Here is a 15,619-nt window from a genome sequence, read left to right on the forward strand (position 1 = left end):
AACATTAGATGAGAGGCCATGGAGTTTATAGTGTTGTGGTCTGTTCTAGTTTAACATTTTGAGTGTTGTATTCCCTGCCGTATATAATTAGTGATACTTGGAGATTTGACTGGCCTAAGAAATGTTCTAGCAGCAGTAGTTTGGGAACATGACAAAGGACATTTCTTTTGAATCCTTGTAATAATGGACATTTCTCATTGTCCAGAATATTCAGAGTTTCATGAAGAGTCTAATGTTCGACCTACAAATTAGCTGTAGCAAAGAATTTAAATATAAATGTACACTACCAGTCAAAAGTTTGGACACACCTTCTTTTCGCTACGACGAAACATGAGGACTGCCCCAGGAAAGGAAGAACAAGAGTCGCTTCTGCTGCTGAGGATAAGTTCATCCGAGTCACCAGCCTCAGAAATCGCAAGTTAACAGCACCTCAGATTAGAGCCCAGATAAATGCCACACAGAGTTCTAGTAGCAGACACATCTCTACATCAACTGTTCAGAGGAGACCTCGCGAATCAGGCTGTTATGGTCAAATAGCTGCTAAGAAACCACTAGTAAGGAAAACCAACAAGCTGAAGAGATTTGTTGTTTGAAACACAAGGAATGGACATTAGACCAGTGGAAATCTGTGCTTTGGTCTGATGAGTCCTAATTTGAGATCTTTGGTTCCACCCGCTGTGTCTTTGTGCGATGCAGAAAAGGTGAACGGATGGTCTCTACATGCATGGTTCCCACCGTGAAACATGGAGGAGGAGGTGTGATGGTGTGGGGGTGCTTTGCTGGTGACACTGTTGGGGATTTATTCCAGCATGGCTACCACATCATCCTGCAGCGACATGCTATCCCATCCGGTTTGCCTTTAGTTGGACCATCATTTATTTTTCAACAGGACAATGACCCCAAACACACCTCCAGGCTGTGTAAGGGCTATTTGACCAAGAAGGAGAGCGATGGAGTGCTGCGTCAGATGACCTGGCCTCCACAGTCACCTGACCTAAACCCAATCGAGATGGTTTGAGATGAGATGGACCGCAGAGTGAAGGCAAAAGGGCCAACAAGTGCTCAGCATCTCTTGGAACTCCTTCAAGACTGTTGAAAAACCATTTCAGGTGACTATTTTGAAGAATCTAAAATATAAACATGCTTTGAGTTATTTCACACTTTTTTGTTTACTACATCATTCCATACGTGTTCATTCAGAGTTTTGATGCCTTAAGTGAGAATCTACAATGTAAATAGTCATGAAAACAAAGAAAAGCCATTAAATGAGAAGGTGTGTCCAAACTTTTGACTGGTAGTGTATGTGAAAATGTCTTACTTGCCCTGGGAAAAAGAATACTATCTGCATTAATAGAAGCCGCAATTGAGCAGCTGACTGGAAATATTGATAACTGCCGCGATACTTCTCAGCCAAAGGACATAGTCTATAACTTCAGAAATTGGAAATAAAATATTCAAGAAAAGAGTTATAGAAGTTATTACTGTAAAATGGAAGATGGAACTTTTCCTGAGCCTCAATATTGGAACATTGCAAGAGTATGTCTCACTTAATATCAAATAGAGAATACTGAGTGCACAGATGGATATTTAAAATGAGAAATATTTTAGTGAGATATTTTATTTTATTTTAAACAGACAGAGGCACCTGCATGAAAGGGCTCCATTTATAGAGAGTGGAAGCTGTGTGGAAACTATCTGGGGTGATGATGGGTTAGGATTAGATATTTCTTATAGAAGTCAGTCTTGGAAATTAATAAAAAAAACATGCTGTTACACCAATGAAACAAGGATCTGTTTGTCCGTATGCTCTCTTAGTTACATTTATTATACCTCCCCACTCTAAACCAATTTTCTTGTACAAACAGGGACAGCTGAAATAATCCAATCATTGTCAGCAAATGTGTGGGAATGTAAGTGTATAACTGCAAAGCTGCGCACATGCAGAGGGTGCATAAAAGAAGACATAACCAATACTAAAGCAAAATGTAACTGTGGGAGTGACAGAGAGAGAACATTTTCCAGGCTATTGCAGGTTCATTGCATTACATTTCACAGATCCATTACATGTCTTTAAGCTAAAGTCTTTAAACCAAGCATAATAATTAGTGCTTTCCTTCTCTGGTCAAGATGGCATAATGAGTAAGATGTGATTAGGATACCCCTCGGGGTGAGCGCGGCTCGTCAATGAGGTGAGCAGAGAACAATGGTGGAGAAAAGAGAGATATTGTATACTCTGGAGCTAAATGGAACAGGATCAAATGAAAAACAAAGTCGACACGAAGAGAGGCCATTTTTACTTTGTTTCTGATCATGTCCAAACTCTGGGCTATTAGCTTAAGACAGCTCCTCTCTGACATCAGGGAGACGACTGCGGTGACATTGATCAGGATGGTAATTAGCCTCATATATTAGAGGATTGAGACGGTGCTGGTTATGATGACTGCGTCTGTGCGGGCGCGAATAATGATGATGACAGCAATGACAATGGTATTGCCAAGTATATAGGATAGCCTTGAGTGGATTAACTATTTAGCTAGCATTGACCTGTAATGTACATGCTCACCCTGACAAAAGGGTAGACTTCTGCAGTACACCTTATAGCTATTCCTCTGTATGTGCCAATTTGTGCTATGTTTTTTTGTACAACACTGGGACTATGAGGAAGCATAATTTGGATGACAGAGAGTAGGATGGATGCTATTGCTAGGTTCTGGAGCTACTATATACATAGGAACTGTTACATACAGTATTTGTAAAGTTCCAAAATAGTGCTGCACATAATGTAAATCAAAAGAGCAAACTTGCCCAATATCATCATTACAAACTCCATTGATGGTGATTCCAGTTGCTCCTTTAGTGAGCGTGTTTAAAAGAATTAAAGTCTTAATATCTGACTGCTGAGTTCATGTCCGACCATAGTGATCACTCATTTCCACTAACTGGCCAAAAAGACATCATAACTGTAACTCTACGATCACAGCTGGAGATCTCTATTAGGACTTAATTGACAAAGCACCTCATCATATCATGAAACCAACATTTGTATGCATGCGCCGCTCTGCCAGTTACAGTATAATGGACCTATTTAACCCTGCAGAGCTCTGACTTACTGAAGGGCAGGGGCAGCGGCAGCGGCGACTCTACAAAAGTCTTCATTGACTCATTGACCAACAAGTATTTGGATCAACTTTTGGGCTCCGGCTTTGACTTTACAGCTTGATGTATTTCAAAACTGATTCACTCCCTGAGTCCTGTTGTCGCCAGGCCAACAAACTGTGGAAATGGTGAGCCAAAGAGCCGTAAGGGGACCAAACCAATAAAACATGTTGTTTACATGCGCTTTCTGGCCAGGATTGGCTCTAAGACGGTCTCCCTGGTACACAAAAATCGAAAAAACTCAAGATTCACTCTTGTGTTAAGTGAAAAGTCGTCACAACCTTGTGCAGATCATCCTTAGTTACATCTCACTGAACAGCGGCTTTCACTGCTTCTATTCTCCAGGTAGAATGTCGAAGACAGATTTGGTTCAACTATTTTCACCAACCGTTTTTTAAAGAACAGCTTTTCATTCTGTTGCAACTGTTGTTCTGTTTGCTGAATATTATTAAGAACACATGACTACCCTTTTTTTAAATAAACCAAAAGAAAAATCCAGTATGATGCATTACAAATAGCTGTAACAAATTTGCCTTCCAACACAGCCTTGTGATAAGCCATTGCACAGCCAATGACTTGTGCTTACACTCCATCTCCTTAGCATACACAAAAGCGCCTCACTGCTGCCATATGCTTTACATAATGAACCAAAAATTGCACAGGGCAAATGCAATGCTACCTCGCCCACCTTTTTTTAATAATGAGAATAACAAACTAAAATGCCCTTGGGCTAAACAAAGTTCTAACATCATTGTATGCAAAGGACAGGGTTTGAGTGTAGCATCAGTCAGATCCCCCCTCATCAGCAAACAGCTGGGGCGAACCAAAAGGGCACACAAATCACTCAGTCTCTGCGCTGACGTCAAAGGAAGCAGCAGCACTGTTTTAAGCAATGGTATGTTAAGAGAGGCACACATAAAGGGTTCTAAAGGCTCCTTTGAAAGGGACATGGGAACAAAAGGCAACGCCCACTGAAGGGCGCAGGAATTTATCGCAGGACATTTAACGCGACCCCACAGCGAGACAGAATGACCAAGAGGTGAACTATCAAACTCCCTTATGAAAGCAATAGAAAGTATATTTATGAATGTGCCAAACCCCTTTTGAGTATGAGCTGAAAAGAGTAAAAAGCCGACCTAAGTAACCTAGCACTTCTTCTTCCATATCACCTCTTAACAGTGAAGTCAGACGGGGCCAATGCATCATGGATAGGTAGGCAGAGTAGGGATGGATTGTCCTCACTTAACGTGGTTATACAAGGTCATGACAACCCATACTTCCAATGTACCTGCTCAAGACAGCCCTTAGAATAACCACAGTCTTCTCTGGGTCCACGAAACACATGTAGACTGAAGGAGCAAACATGCATGACGCCTTCAGTATCATGAACAGAATAAGCTGTAGTCATCTGTTCCACAACTCGGGCAACCTCACTTCCAACACCAGAATGCTGAGCCGTGTGATACCTCAATAACTTAAGTACAGCCCAACGCACTTGTTTTTAAAAATGGTAGCTTCCAACAAGAGTTTATCAAAGGGTTCCTTTTTACTGCCAGACAGCATCTCCATTTGGGGTAATCAATTATCCTACCTTAACTACACCAGCCTGTACAAGGCCCTGACTTGCCTTCTGAATCATCTGATGGTTTGCCAGATCGTCTTTGAGAACAATCCAAAGTCCTTCACAGCCGTCTCCCTGAACTTCCTTCAGAGGCTGCAGTGCATCTGGGCTTACTCAGCAGATTTATGAGTCACCTTGATCACTCAAGACTAACAGTCTGTTTTCTTAGGCTTCATGTCTTCTTTACCACTGGTGTCTTCTTGGGTCATCACCACGATAGGTACCAGTACCATCTGACCGAGGCTGCATTTCCTCATATTCCGTCAGAACAGAGTAAACAGTAAATTAGGCATGGAAAGCAGACAACAAAACACTCTTCTGGCTTAGATTTGCTAGACTCTCAACGCCCCCTCAAGGTTTCTGTGTCATTATGTGAAAAGTAACATGAAAGGAATAACAAAAGACTAACAGATACCTGGATTCCCAGAACTGAGCTGAACCTTGTGAGTCGTTAACTTTTTTTTACTTTGGTTTAGTCGTCTTCATGTCTCTGCTCGATTATTGAAGAGTTTACCGACAGAAAGTTTTCATGTTCTTTTCAGGAAGTTGACTTCAAAAGAGTATTTTGTCAGGTTATTTTATGAGCAAAGAAAAACTGACAAATAAAGTGGTTAAATGAAGATGTGAAGGAAGTCTTGGAGCTTGAATTACAGAGGTCAATGTGCTTGCACTTCCATGCGTTTGCATGAGTAAATGAGACATGCTCATGAAGTGTGAGCCAGACTTCTTCATAGTTTTGACAAACTGGGGAAAGCCAAGCCAAAACAGTAATAGGAATCTCAGTGTCTGTAGCTTCACACAGGTACACAGGTCGGGGCGACTGTGGCTCAGTGGTAGTCGGTCATCTTTCTATCAGAAGGTTGGTGGTTCGATCCCCAGCTCCCTCAGTCTACATGTTGAAGTGTCCTTGGGCGAGGCATCGAACCCCGAATTTCTCCCGGTGGCATAGCCTTAGGTGTGTGAATGTGATGACTGATTGACAGCTGAGCACTTTGCGTAGCAGCCTCTGCCATGAGTGTGTGAATGGGTGAATGTGACATGTAGTGTAAAAGCAGCTTTGAGTGGTCGCTATATAAGTACAGCCCATTTATCATTTGCACACGGTGAACATTTGTGAATATTTTGCCTTTTGATGACGCATTTAGTGTGTGGCACCTCTAAGGTGCACAGGTACACATCACTGAAGGGGTTTATATATATAGCAGAGATACAATGTCACATAATGTACGTGCAATAATAATAATAAAAGCATTTTGTGAGGCCGAGCTGTGATTGACTGTGATTTGCATCATCACAATGACACATAAAAGGGGGAAAAAAAGGATGGGGTTCTTTTTTTTCCAGCTGCAAGCAGCAACATTACTCAATGTGTCTGAGCTGTGCTGGCAGAGCTGAATGCCAAGCATGTCATTTCTGAAATTAAAATAACAGTCAATAATGGTTCAAACGGTTCAAGTCGTGGTTGGCGATGAGACTTCAGCCACAAATGTCTGCACAAACAGTTCAGAAGAAGCGTACGTCAAGAGTCATGATGTGCTTTGATTCTGCTAAGATGCCACGTTAAAGATAAGTTAATAACATATTGCCACTGACTGAGCAAAAAAGCTGTTCAAGCAGTGACATAAAAACGGTGCATATAAGAGCTGAGTAATGTGTGGGTGGACTTGTGTGACATTTTAATAATGGATGTGTGCATATTGTACGTCTTTTAATTGTATTTTTAAGTTTCAATTACATATGTGTAATACTGGAAATTAGGTTTGCTCAAATCTCAATATGTATATATGTAAAATATTTCATCTCCATTATGTAATTCCCCTCAATAGCTTTGCTTGTGATCATATTCTACCCATGTAATGAGCCCTACACAAGATAGAATATGTATATTAAGGCTTTAGTACAGACTGTATTACCTCTCTGCCGATTTAATGAGGAAGGTCTGTACCCCTCTGTAAGAGCGATACCTCTGTGTGTTGAAATCTCACTTCTGGGCCCCATTATGGCGGCTTGACCTGCATTGCTCATATATTCGCGCATAACTTGCACATAAATCTTCAAGTTTCTGACCTGGTGAATAAGAATAGATAGATGTGGGCATATGTGTGTGCCCCCATGTATAATTCATGACTGACCTCCACCAGCTTGTTAGCATGTTCGCGGAACACCTGGGCGTACTCCTTCACTTCCTTCTCGTTTCCACTCTTCGCCGCTTCGATGAGCACCAACAGGGGGACGTTGGTCTCCAGGAAGGAGTCGGAGATGTGGTCCATCACTGCCTTTCTCAACTGGAATGCAGAGGGGGAGAGATGAGGGAAGAGGTCATATTATTAATGATATTGCAGATGACTTCACTGTATTACATTTGGCAATGATTACATATCACTTAGCATTGTAATGAATCTGGTGTAGCAACATAATGGGGTGGAAGGACAGAGAGAGGGGAAACGCGAGAGGGAGATTGAAGGAGAGGAGGAGAACTCTCAACGGGCAGGAGTGTAAATTGCTTGTAAGGTGTCATTTTTCCCATAAGGCCTTTTACTAGGGCAGACTTTGTGACTTATATCTTTGTTTATGGAATCGTTTTGTACCAAACTGGCAGGGGACCGGTTGTTTTATAAGACAGTAAATGGACCCTGATGCTACTCACTGGGATATCTGATGAGATGCCAGAGGGAACGGTATAGAAAGCACAACATTTAAGTCCTTTATCTTACACAATGAGGGAGTTAGCCACATGAGACAAGTACTGAGCCAGACAAGGATACACTATAGGGGACGTCCATTAAAGTAGCATCACCGGTTATCTGTTTTGAGGCATTTTTCAGTCTTAAAGCCTCCATCAGTTATCACTATGTTGTTAATCTGCAGTACACAAATGTAGCTATATGACTGAACTATTAACACAATTCGGTCTTCGGTCTTACAAAGCTGTATTATACGGAAGCCCTTAGCGGACATGCATCCATACATTATATTATTATGTAGTTATTTGTGGTTGTTTTCTCAAGATCTCGCCTTCTTTATCACGTCATCACGAAATAACGACGCAGCACTGACGTAATGTCAGATGATCACAACTCGTATCCCCAGAGTTTTAAAAGCACAAAACGAACATAGAAACAGGCTGAACTTCCCTCATCGGTGTGGGCAATGTCAGCATGGCATGTCCTTGTCTGTAATATCACAGTGACCAGCCCGTTGTTTCGTTTTCTAGATCAGTGGGAAAATTATCCTGTTATCAGGAGAAAACCAGCTTTGTTATCTCCAGATAATGAGAAAAATAAGTCAAGATCTCGAGAAAACAACCAGAAATAACTTATCGAGGGAAAATCAGCTGTTTTATGCCAAGATAAGAAGAAAAATAAGTCGAGATCTCGAGAAAACAACCAGAAACAACTCGTTACCACGGGAAAACAGAGTAAATAAAATGTATGGATGCATGTCTGCCAAGGGCTTCCGTAGTATTAAAGACATTTATGTTATTATTGTTTTGTTGTATTGTTATAGTAAAGGTGACATCACTTTTCCTGCAGAATGAAATAATGCAGTAGCAGTGGCACCGGAAAAGTTACTCAATTAACCTCGCTTTATTAGAACTTCTGTAGTATAATTAGGCTGAACGTAAACTAAAGAGACATAAAGTGTATGCACACCTGCCATGTCTCTTCTGGCAGCTTCATCACTTCTCCACACACACAAATGATGACATTAAAGTTTAAAGTGTTTAATTAACAACATGGATGACAGAGATTTGTTTGACTTTTCAGGCCACCTTCCATAATTAGAGGTAAAGCAAACGATGTGGCCATACTCCTGAATTAGAAATGTTTAACGAGAGGGCAGAGAAGACTAATGGCTGTGACTGACAAGGGACAATTCATTAAACCAACAAAAAAATCATATGTTAGTCTGTCAGTGGCACTTAAATAACCTGCGGCAATTACAAACTTAATTGTCGGCCGACAGAGCGGAGGAGAACAATGGTGAATTATGCCCTCCTAAGGGCAGATAATCCATCACTTTGGCCCGTGGAAGGAGACTAGATTTGGCCAGTCTAGTGGCCATGACAGGTCTGCAAATGCTGTAAACAACCTGAAGCCCACACTCTCTTTAAGCACTCCTTTATCCAGGACTCTATAATCCTTAATCACTGATTTGATGAGATGTGTACTGAGATGCAATGCAAGTTTTTCCTGAACAGCTGATAAACTTTGGCATTTTTTCGAATCGTGAGCAATGCCTCTCTTTTCACGCAGCAGGGAACAGCGTTGAATCAGTGCAATTGTGTGACCTTGCTATCCTGTCGCCTGGTGGGAAGGGTGAGGAATCAGAAAAGATAAAAATCTTGCATTGCCAGAACTATCTTCACACTATGTTAGTGCTGTTGCAGCACTGGAGGAAGGTGTGGCAGAACACACTATCATTGGAAAAGTGGAGAAAAAGATGGGGGTTGTTTGCAGGCCTGAACTGTGATTACCTCACTTATGTTCACACTGCATTAAGTAAAGAAATTGAGTGACATGGGGTGATGGTAGTTTGCATTTTGCATGCAGAATTACTTGCTTTTGCTACAAGCACCATTATATACCAGTTTATACCTCATTGTAATTCTGACCATGTTTTTACTGTAGTGTGTTCACTCAGGGAAGTTTGGTACTCTCAAAGATCCAAATATGCTACTGAAGTACAAAAACTAAATGGAGGAGCTGTGAGGAGCTGTCATAACAATTAAATATTAATATCAAATTTTGGATAAACAACTGATTGATGTCTGTCACAACGTGTATTCATTTCTATGTGCATTAATTCTTGTTCACTAACAGCACGATGAGAATACTATGAACTTGACTCAGTACGCCACCAGTATGTAGGATGGGATTGGGACATGTTGGGACATGTTTTTCCAACATGAGCATTGATGTCATCATGTGGAAGACAACAGTAGTATGTAACAAGAAGCATGGGCAGCAAATACCTACCGTAAACGTTGGTGTATAAGACGCACTTTTAATACATCTTTTCCATCTAAAAAGTGGGCTGCGTCCTGTATAACGGTGTGACTAATATACCAGTAGAAAATGCAACGAGAGGTATGTTATTGTATCACTGTATTTTAACCAGACGATGGTGCTAGCTAAAGTTGTCGGTTGTTCAGTGGTGACGTCACACCTCCACATTAAACTGTTTCCGGGTCCAAGCCGCTGCAACGTCTCGTATTTACAATATGCCGCTGTGCTGTTCTGTGTTTTCCTTGCTGTTTTAAGCTAACTTGATTGGTAGCTAACGCTTCGTCACGAATATGCGCCGTCGTGATCGACACTGCAGCCGCCACCCTCACAACAATCAGCGTTACCGTAGGCTGCCAGCTTTTGCTAGCAACAGAACCAGTAGCTAGCAGGATTGCAAACTCGACATGGTGAAAACAGATGGTAGGCTGTAATTTGTTTTAAATAAACATACATTGAAATAGTGTTGAAATTACTTTTATACAAGTTTTTAATCAATAAATAGCTATAGAAAACCCTTTTCCTTGCGTCCTATATTCCGGTGCAATTTATATTACGGATTATCGTCCCTGGAAGGCTTATGCAATCAGATTTGATCGTATATGTCTCAACGATACACTTTCAGGCTACAGGATTACAAATATAGCATTCTACCATGATCATTGTATCCTGATCTCTGTTTAAATGGCTTTCACGGAGCAATTTTCTCATGGAAGCTTGCCTATGACATTGTACACTATCTCTTTGTTGGTCACAAATTTGGTGTGAAGCCTTTAATAAGAGTCCATTCAACCACAACGTTTTGGGGTTTTATGAAAGGAAACATCACTTGAAGGGACTTGATTTGAGCGTGGAAATCATTTTACGGGAAGCTATCAGGTAGAAAGGTTCCTGCAAGTTACAAGTTGTTATTGTTCCGACTCCAATCACCAGTTGATGGCACGTACCGGCTCATATGCATAGGAAACGTGTTCGGGATTGCTCGGCCTCAGGATACTCATGAATGCCCAGCAGCGAAACTGATTCTGACGCTGGGTTTGAGTGGAGAAATGATACAGACGAGTGATTTCCCAAGTCGCAGTCTCTCCTGCACCATCAGCATTCTAAAGCCCACACACCACTCCCACAGAAATCCATCTTCAATCTTTCAGATCTCACCTCCCTCCATGCTCCACCCCCTCTATCTCTCCTCCACTCTGTATTTCACTAACACTTAAAGGAAATAGACCTGGAATTCCAATAGATAGCAAAGGCTCTGCTCATTATAAGTTAGCGGGGCAGCTATTTGTCTCAGCAGTCGTGCACCGCCACGACGGTTGGAGCTCTGAACGCTGCGGCTTTTTGTTTTACATATTAATATTTTAGATTACTGGAGAGATGCTGAGGGTGTTGCTACTGTATCCTGGGTCTCATTTGTGATATCAATTTTGCATGCATACATTTTATTTTTCCAGAGTGCTATTAGCATGCTGGCTGGCAGCATGTAGGCTGAGGAGATATGGTGTGAAATACAGCAGAGAGCCAAACGTTCTGTGATGATAGATGACAGACAAGCAGACAGGTAGATAGAAAAATGAAGCATGCAAAAGGAAGGAAGAACGATATGTTATTTGGCCAAGAGTATGAGGGCAGGATTTTTGCTAAGGTATTTAATTTCAATAAAATTCAATAATTTGCAGGGAGCCCTTTTCTGCTTTAAACTCCTCAATGCCCGTGGGACAAAACATGCCCCATGCGAGACTTCTCAAATGCTACTTTGTCCAAGGTCAGATCAAACTTTCAAGCACGGGTTCCATAAATAAATGATTTACTTCAGTTTGGACTCTTCAGGTTTGCCTTGGCATAACCCTGACTTAAATCGCATCAAACACCTAGAAAAATCAGAAGGTCAACCTGGAGCCGGGCCCTTATTTCCCAGCATCAGTGCTCAACCTCACTCACGCTCCTATGGCTGAATGCCAGGAAGTCACGCAGGTTGCAAAATCGTGTGGAAAGCTTCCCTCGGAAAATTTGAAAGCCGTTAAAGCAGCATATTAATGCTTATGGTTTAGAAAAGAGATGTTTCAATGTGTCATTTTCAAATGTCTGCCTTAATTGCTTGAGCGTCCGCGTACTTTTGATGGACTTCCTGTGAGTGAATGAATACATCAGTATGCAGCTGGCTTCCTTAATGGACTCGTGCGATTTTCATACATTAAAAAGTGAGAGGAAATGTGTGGAGGTGTTTGCACAATGGTTGCAATGAATGGCTCGAGGAACAGTGTAACTACTCCTACTCATCTAATCCCTGCATCATGCATTCTAGTCGGTGCATCTCTGTACTTTTGCCATCGAAATGAAAAGGTGCAAAAATTAAGAGCAGTGAATCCCACCTGATACTGAAGTGGTGAACATAAAGCTCGGTGAAAAGATGATGCATGTGCTTAACATTGACTGACGAATGTATGTGTTGCTTCCTGGATAGTGGGAGGGCTGAGTGATCTTCAAAGATGAGATTAGAATTAGTGTTTGAATGAAAAACAAACAAATGAATCGTATTTTAAAGGACTGCAAAAACACAGACGTATGTGTGCATACGTGCATAGACGGACGCCACGGATCTGAATCTGAAAGGAGGCAAGTGTGCAGGATTTCTGGATGTTTACAGTCGGCATTTCAGTTCCTGTTATGTTTCACTTGTGATTCAGAACACATAGCTCCGGGTACCTTGGGGTCAGCACAGGAAAGTTTCTTATTAAAATGTCAAGAGCAATCACACCATAAATGGCTGGAGTCACAGCTGAGGGGAAACAGCCTGAGCAAATCAAAAATTAAGTAATAGCTCTCATATATGATATCTATCAGGGAGCTTTGGAAGATGATTAGTGAGGGGAGAGTGGAGAAATGAAAGAGGGGGGGGAATAGGGACTGACTGATCATCAACAATCTGAGGACAAATGCGTTTGACATCGCGTCTCACAGCCGCCATTTAATGTGTCCTGCAAAAGAAAAACACTGGTCGGGGGAAATCCAGGTTTAGAAGCAATTGAGGGTGCAAAATGTTGCTGGTGTTTGTGTTCCCAAAGTAGAATTAGCATTGGCAGATATTGATTATGACCCACTGACTGCTATACCCTACCTTTTTTTCAATAATGATGTATTGCTGATGATCTGACCGAGCTAGGTTATTGAGTCTAACCTTTGAAGTAGCATTTTATTGTCAGAAACAAAACCACTGACTTACATCACTTCCATTATGACATTATTTAAAGGTGTCCATTGTCCCGTGTAGTGACATATAAGAAGAAAAACAAACGGACTCTGTGTGTGTGTGTGTGTGTGTGTGTTGTTGCACGCAGAGCCATGGCAGCCAAGCTTATGTCAGGACAAAAGCCAGGGATTATCTGACTGTTTAACACCAATAGAAGTAGCAGAGCGCTCACTGGATAGTGATATATCAGCTAGACACCCCTCTAAACCTTCAGGGCTGCTTCATTCTTACTGCCTGACCAAGCCTTTAAGAAAGTGTTTCCTGACCTGTTTTCTTTTTTTGCAATGGAACACACCCCGAGTTAGAGAAAGCCACCAACCAATGGCCTCTTAATAATTATAGATTAATACACTTTTTTGGACACTTTAATGTGAGTATAACTTACTGTGTGAATCTGAAAATTGGTGGCAAGCAGATACAAGGTAATGAATGTAATCTGGAGTGCTTTAGAATCTCCCTTATCAACAGTCTGTCTGGTAATTGGGCTGTCAGACAGAAAGCTCATTCTGTGGCGATGCAGTTTGGACTCAGCAAGCTGGGCCCTCACCAGACTAAAGGACTTTGATTTGCGGGCTGTGTTTGTAGTTTTCATTTAGTTATGTCTGAACGTGCAATTTCTGATTGTCCTGCTTCTTTCGCAGCAATATAAGCGGACCTTGAGCCCCACTTTACAAGAGTTAACCTTATAGCAGAGAACTTGCAGGTTGTAAAGGCAGACAACTACTGCAATGAAGAATTCAAATGAGCTGAAGTGAATTTTACGTTAGGTAGTGATGCTACATGTCTTTGTATTTTATGAGCTACCCCTTTCACATACAAGTAGCAATGTAAAACATTGTTAATATGAATTCATTCCTTTTCCACTCTTTTATGTTAACTATTGTTGACCTGCACTTTAAAGTGGTTGTCTTGAAGATCTCAGTTTTGTTCTCTTTGGCAGCACCTATGACGATTAACGGTAATTACGTGAGCACACTTCCCAGATATCCAAACAGTGTCGCATGTGTGACATCCATGGTTGGCTCCGGTTGTAACTCTTGATTTTCCTCGCTGACGGTCTCTTTCCTTTTTAGACTGTTTGCTTCATCTGAGTGTCGAATTTGTTTCTTTTTCTTTGGATTTTCACTTATTTTTAAAGTTGTATCTGTAGTCATCGTTCTTTTCTTTGTTTGTTCAGCCATAGTAGATTACTACATTTACAGATACCGGAAAAGCAGCCGCTTAGCTCCGCCTACCCTCTCTGGCAGACCAACCACTGCTGGGTGATGGAGAACGTGTCACTAACTGGGCGCCACTTGTCACACCCGGTCTGTAATACCACAAAAGCAAAGGCTTTCATCAGTGGGCCACAGGCTCAATCACCATTGTGTTACCTCATTCAGCGATAGACGGTGACTTAACAGACTTTTATTTAAATGAAAATCTTCAAGATTATAACTTTAAGTTACGTTGATGTCTAAGAACATAACATACATTTACGTATATATATTTCCATATGTTTTCGTCCACCTATCAACATGTGATGCCTCCAAAAATGGCTGCCTTTTCCCCATTATCTAAGATAACAGTGAATTTTCAATAATAAAGCTAATGAGACTTTAATGCAGCGCCTCAGAACATTTTGCGGGGAAAGAAGCGAGTGTATTCACAGATAATCTTGAACTGTTAGTCTGAACAAAGACTTACAGCTGACAAGATTTGAGGCAGCTGTTCCTCCTTAACATGATAACCCTCAACAATTAAAAACAGCTGTACTAATCAACAAACTAATGGCAGAAATGGAAATGATTTCAACATCCCAGAGCTGAGAGAGAAGCAGAGAAGAGAGAAGGAAAAATATGTGAAGCAGTTGTGCTATAGGGAATCCTGGAATCAGCCATCAGTCAAAATAGGGCCCAGAGAGATGAGCTGACAGATGCATTCATTACAGACAGGATGACAGGGGGGAGAACACATGGCTCATTTCCAGCTACTTTGTCGGGCAGGTTACCTTGTGAATACTAATTAAAGAGAGGAGGAAACTTAAATCCTTAATTATGCTACACTTAAATGGTTCCAGCATGACATTTGTTTTATTTCTAGTAAAAGGTCTCCTTCTGTATTGCACTTGCACCGTTGCATACAGTTTACAGAAAGTCTAAACGTACGTACTGATACTTTAAAGTGTGAAGTGAAGTCTGTGGAGTGGCTGCAGTGCGTGTTCTTCATCAGCTCTTCCTCAGTTCCAACTCTCAAAGAGGGCCAGAGGCTAAAGCATACTCATTCCTGCAGCAGCTATGGATGTGCTGTAACTTACTTTATAGGGAATGTGTGCATTAAATCTGTCGAGTAAGTGCACATTCCGCTCCTATTCTGTTATTACGAAATTGAGTATCTGTTAGAGAGGATAACTGAGCCTCTTCACCTAAACAACCACTGCTTTGCATGTTTTGAAACTCATACCTTGAACAGCTCTTAGCACGCACAAAAAGGTTCATGTTATTATAGTATCAGTGTAGTTTGGAATGTGACCATTAGAGCCATTCAGGTGAAGCAGAAGGCGAGTGCAAATATCCCTCTTTCAGATGCTGTAGTCACATGATCAAA

At 41.4% G+C, this 15,619-nt stretch overlaps 1 protein-coding gene across 1 annotated transcript in view; it reads right to left on the reverse strand.

Moving 5' to 3' along the window:
• Positions 1-15,619, reverse strand: part of ctnna2 (catenin (cadherin-associated protein), alpha 2) — a 335,256-nt gene that overhangs the window by 71,827 nt on the left and 247,810 nt on the right. The window contains exon 9 of the mRNA XM_069665324.1: positions 6,910-7,062. Within this exon, the coding sequence (XP_069521425.1) occupies positions 6,910-7,062 (153 nt within the window). The remainder of the gene's footprint in view (positions 1-6,909; positions 7,063-15,619) is intronic.

Source organism: Semicossyphus pulcher, unplaced genomic scaffold (genome assembly GCF_022749685.1).
Source record: "Semicossyphus pulcher isolate SPU_LCO1_2020_fin unplaced genomic scaffold, fSemPul1.0.p SCAF_17, whole genome shotgun sequence".
Lineage (NCBI taxonomy): Eukaryota > Metazoa > Chordata > Actinopteri > Labriformes > Labridae > Semicossyphus > Semicossyphus pulcher.